Here is a 5,790-nt window from a genome sequence, read left to right on the forward strand (position 1 = left end):
TCTCTGCATATGTCTGGTTAGATTTCTGTCCCAAAGGCACTCTCAGTTTCAGAGTAAATCTTGATCTTCTTCCCACTTGGTTCTTTTTATCTGTCTGGCTGTAGCAGTTTCTTTAAATCACCCCCGACCCCCTGCATATTACTGCTCATATCTAACTAATTGTCAAGTCCTTTGATTTACTTCCTTTTAAATTTCTCATTTCCCCGTATTTCTAACGCCATCGTCATTATCCGAGCTAAACTACTGCTTGCCTGGGCTGACATGTTCCTCTGTGTCAACTCTATCCACACTGCTGGAGGGTGGCAGTGTAAGCCCCCCGACCTTCCACCCAAAATATGCCACTTTGGCATAAGGATTATTTTGAGCTAGAGGCATTAAAGAAAATAGCAGGTGTAAGAGGAGTACTCTGACGTTTCCCTTTTTCTTCTTGAAAAACGGGATAAGCCTCCCATATAAAAGATGCCTTATCTATACCAGGAAGAAAGAACGTTCTGAACATCAAAGATAGGATGAGATGATGCTGAGGCCAAGGGAATCTGTACCAAAAAAAAGCTTGTTAAACTAACCCTCACCTTCCTAGTCACTTTGTCATTTGACCAGCCAACCTAGCCCTAGTGCTGTTGCTTTTCACGTTTCCACAATGTGTGACTCTTTGCCTAATTCAGTATATGCGTGTTCAACTCTAACTGCATATTCAGGTCTGCCTTTACTTATCAGGGTTTTCGTGTGATGTAAAACTTATATTAAATAATTTGTGTGCTTTCCTCCTGTTAATCTGCCCAGTTCTCAGGCCCAGCCGAAAAACAGTAAGAGGGCAGAGGTAAAATTTTGCCTTTCCTTCAAGGACCATTGTTTCTTCACTTTGTGACCAGGGTGATTAAATGCACAGATACACACACAGCCACTAATGTGATTACTACATAAGTCAAATGTTTAAAACCTCAGTGTCTCCTGTTAAGCTTTATGGTGAATTATGTATCATTTACCTTGACCAGTAAGGTTCTGAGTGGTCTGATGCCTTCCTGCCTCCTTCAATTTCACCCTGTATTCCACCCATTCCTCCCCCTGCTCCTGTCCACTGCTGACTTGTTTCCAGTCATTAAACACACCAATTTATTTCCTGATTAAAACATTTTGTACTGGTTCTTTAATCTTTTTTAAATGCCCTTTATCATCCCTAGTCCCACTTAAATAACTCTAGCTCATCTTGATGTAATAATATTTAAAATTTATTCTCATACCTTTTATTAAAAGGAGGCTAACCATTAAATATGCAAAACCAGGGGCTTCAGACTCTCCAGGGAGTATTTCATCAAGAATTACTTGCAAGAAATGATACATCGTTCATTTCTTAGGGTAGAAGAGTGTTAACTGGTTTTCAAAAATGACACCAGATAGGAGATTACAGATAAAAGACACTCACATATTTATGGGTAGTTGAAATTGACTACTGGTCAATTTCAGCTAAAAGTAGTTACACTGCTTTCCATATTCCAGAATGGGAAAACAGCAGCAGAGCTATGAAGTTGTGAAGTAAATAATCCAATATTCACTTCTGGACAGCTGAGATGGTGCATGTACTGTTTAACAAATGGGTTGAGACTCCTGGAAACCAGTTCCTGAGATTCTTTTTGACATTAAGAATGGGGCTATCCAAAGATATGGAGGACTTAGAGGACCCCAGCTCCCTTGAAACCTCTGAAATTCTCCCCATGCTTCTCCATTACTGGGAAACAGTGCCTCCATTTTGTGTGTGTGTGTGTGTGTTGGGAAGGAGGATGTAAGAGTCTCTTACCTCACCCATCACTGCCTCTGAAAGGTGAACTCGATTTACAACAAAGCCCAGAGAGTAGAATATAAAATCAGAACAGAAAGTTCAACACTTCAAAAATAATTGGTCATTAAAAATTCATGGCATTGAAAATGTATAGGAAATGTGATAGGATTTTATTTTATTGGTGCTTGTCCAAGGAAGATAGAACAGAAATTTGGATTGGATGCTGTTCAATGCTGTCTTTTAGCCCCTGCAGCATTACGTAGGTAGGCAGTAGGCTGTATCCTTGACAGTCAACTGGTTTGGGAAAGGCAGGTCTGAACCCAGCACTCCTCCATGCTAAATGTCACTGAAACACTACACTCCTCAGCTTAATGCTGAGGGGAATAGTGACAGCATGAAATAGGAATGTACCCACTGTCTCCCTGTTTCATGCCAGAGCCTTAAATCCTCTTGTCTTTTCCATGCCATTAGTGAAGCAGTGGAATATTTAAAAAGCATTTTACTAGCTCTCTTCTCCAGGCTGCAAACACTAACAGAGTAAAAGGCTACAACTAAAATGGGTCATTGAGTTTGTTGGCAATGGCACAGTCTGAGCTGACTGAACCAGGTGGGGTATTTAACCACCAGCGAAATGTGTCATAGTGGAGATAAAATATAGCAGCACGTCCACTGCTGAACTGGCTCCTGTCCTGTTCCAGGCAGTTCCATGTTGGTCAAGGGCCAAGTGTCATCTCCATGCTTTCGTGTTCACCCTTCGTGTCTAAACCCCTGCTCTCTGTTGCAAAGGGATTGACAAGGGTCCAGGTCTGTTGGACGGTAGGTTGTCCGCTGTGATTAATTTAGCAACAGATGTCTATATGAGGAGGGTAGCAGTTGAGCCACTGCTATTTCACTTCCTGGTTTGGACTATAAAATGCTCTTGATCCTTTTCTTGTAAGAACTCTAATCTATTCATTTATTTGTTTTATTTTCTCTTCTTTTTGATTTTATATACGTACAATTTGATTAATCTTAACCAGTGGTTCATAACACACAGGTATTGCTTGTCAATGAATCGTTACTTATTTAAAAATGTAGTAGGCACTTGTAAAACATCTCCCCCTCAACATTAGGCAAGATAGACCTTGATAATATTTCAGTGTATTGCTGTGTAGTTCTCTCTCATTCTATCTCCTGCCACGCTCCAGCCTTATAAAAATCCTGAACCTGGATCATTATGATTCCCTGCCAGTAAAGTGTTGGTGAAGGTTTGACAACTAACATGATGTGTTGTGTTTGCTGATTTCTGTCGTGTAAATACCCTCACTATGGCCAGTTTCAAGCTAACAACATGATGTCACTAACACTGGAACTGGGAAAATTGCGTAGAGTCAGCTCCTATGATAAGGTTGGCTCCAGCATGCAACTGGTCTCTGCTGTCCTTTCAACATAATTTGATCTGATATATTTTAGTCCTGAAAATTATTTTCTTGGCTCATTTGTTTTTAGCCTATGCTTTTCATAATCTCATTAGACTTAGTTTTTACATTGGCTATTATATTGCTAAGATTCACCTTTAACCTTGCTCTTCACCACACTTCATTCACTTTGACTCATACGAATATGCCACAGTTTATTCATTCACTCTTCTCCATGCATATGTGGCTTGGTGCCATGTTTTTCTACTGTTTGATGCTGTTAAGAACACTTTTGGATTTCATCTTCCGATACGTGTATGCAAGAGCTTCTCCTGAGGTAAACCTAGGAGTGGAATTGCTGAGTCATGTATGCAAGAGCTTCTGATATAAACCTAGCAGTGGAGTTGCTGAGTCATGAGATAAAGGCATCTTCAGCTATGAGATAATGCTGAACTGTTTCCAAATGGTTTGTAGTACTTATGCTCCCATCAGTAATTTATAAGCAATCCTATGAATCCATACCCGTGCTAACATTTTATATTTCTAACTTTTTATATTTTCCTAATCAAGTGGATATAAAACTATGTATCACTGCGTCTTGCTTCATAGTATCCTGATCATCAGTGAAGTAAAATATCTCTTTATATGTTTATTGGTCATACACATTTCTTCTTTTAAATGTATGATCATACGTTTTGCTCATTTTCTATTGGCTCATACAGATTTGTGATCAATGTAAAGTTTTGGTTTCCCTCTTTTCACTGTTCCACTTACTGTCTTCCAGCTACTGGCAGAACTTTCCAGCTGTGTAGACAACCATGTTGCCTGAGGTCTTCCTTCTAGGCGTCTAGGCTCCCTCTGCCTCTTCTTCCCTTTGACACCTTTCCCAGGAGCCAGCTCGGCAGCACCTTCCCTAGGGATACGTTCCTTATGGTGTGTACCTAGGATCAGAGGGTGTGCTCCTCCCTTGTACCCAGTCTTACCCTGTTCATCCATCAGCTGAAGCACCATGGAGAACATGATGGCATTAAAAATTTGCAGGAAACGTGATCAGATTTTATTTTGGCAGTCCTGGTCCAAGGAGGACAGAACGCGAATTTGGAGTGGATGCTATTCGGTGCTGTTATCCCCCTAGGGTAACGTATTCATGAGGAACTCTCTCTGCTCGGCTGCCTCGTGGTTCTCTTTGTCTTGAGGGCCCAGCATGGTGACAAGAAAGAGAGCCAATCACTGAAGTTTATTATTAGGAGATGCACAGTGATTCTAGAATGGTCTTCATATCTACCTATAGGATTATGTGTAGATGGATTCAAGAACATTGACTAACATGGCAGAGTCAGGGCAAAATTCCAGGTTTTATCATTTTCAAGAAACTTTCTGTGTCCACCGATGACTTTAGGCCCAACTCTATTGCCATTTCACGGGTCTCGAAGACTATACCTCCTCCACACTCCACACTCACATTGCTTCTTTTCCTTTCCTCCCTCCTCCTCTCTCTCTCTCCACACACACGTGCGCACGCACACACACACACACACACCCCACCCCACCCCACACGCCCACACGTCTCAGTCAAGAAAGCTGTGGTTTTCCATCCTCCACGCCTCCCTTCTCAGCACTCAGCAGGCCTGTTGGGGAGGAGGGCTGCTGCAGGGGTTCTTGCCGTGCGCTCTCATCCCCTCCTGGCGCTGTGTCTCTACCACTGCAGAGGTAGAAGCTGCTGTCTTCAGGATGGGCACTGGCCACTGTCAGAGATGAGAAGGTCAGGTTTGGATGGCTGATGGGAAAGTTGTCCTCTGAGAAGCCTTGCTCATATGTGGCCTTGGAGCCCTCATTGGAAGTTGCCATCAGCATGAGGCCCTGTTTCTGCGACTGGTGATACCAAAACATAGTTGTGGCCTGAAAGTCCAGGGCACGGCACTCGATCTTCACAGAGGTTCCAGTCTTACAGATAACCCTGCTTGGATGTTGAGAGACGACAGCGCCAAGCCCAGAGCCTGCTGAAACAGGAGCCAGAGAGAGGAGAGGCCAGTGGGACGCGAGTCAGACACGATGTCAGGCAGAGCTCAGCCGGTTCTCACTCCCTCCCCGTGCTCCCAGCTCCTGGAGAATCCTGTTTGTTTTGTGCAGTCTTCCTGTCATCTTTCTAGAGCCATAATCCCCCATCTCCTCTGACCGGTGGCTCTCACCTTACCTTTCACACCTCTAGAGAGCAGGCTCACTCGCTCTCCCTTTGATGCGCACAGGCAATCCACATTGCCTGGCCACCACTTTACCGTGCTAACACACACAAGTGCCCACCCAAGCTCCCAGGTAGGAGGAAGCTCATACCTGGCCCCAGAAGCAGCAGAAGCATTAGCATCTTCTGTGATGGCCTCACACCACCTTCTGTGGGGAGAGTTGTGACCATTGTCTCCATTCACCATCTGACTGATCACAGAATCCCAAGGATGCTCTGGTCTGCCCCCTGGTGGCGATCTTTGCCCATGACTGATGTTACATCCATCTCTGCCTGTCAAAGAACCACGCATTGCCTAAAGTGGCCTAAGAGTTTCCCAATTCAACTTCTAAATGTATTGAAAATACACTGACACATAGAGCATTGCAATGACTTCC

General features: G+C 43.4%; 1 gene segment (V, D, J or C); it reads right to left on the minus strand.

Moving 5' to 3' along the window:
- Positions 1-4,746: 4,746 nt before the first annotated feature.
- On the minus strand, positions 4,747-5,588 carry LOC128928363 (T cell receptor beta variable 20-1-like). The segment is given in 2 exon segments: positions 4,747-5,174; positions 5,476-5,588. Coding segments are annotated over 2 exon segments (537 nt in total).
- Positions 5,589-5,790: the final 202 nt, after the last annotated feature.

Source organism: Callithrix jacchus, chromosome 11, assembly GCF_049354715.1.
Source record: "Callithrix jacchus isolate 240 chromosome 11, calJac240_pri, whole genome shotgun sequence".
NCBI classification, from domain to species: Eukaryota; Metazoa; Chordata; class Mammalia; order Primates; family Cebidae; genus Callithrix; species Callithrix jacchus.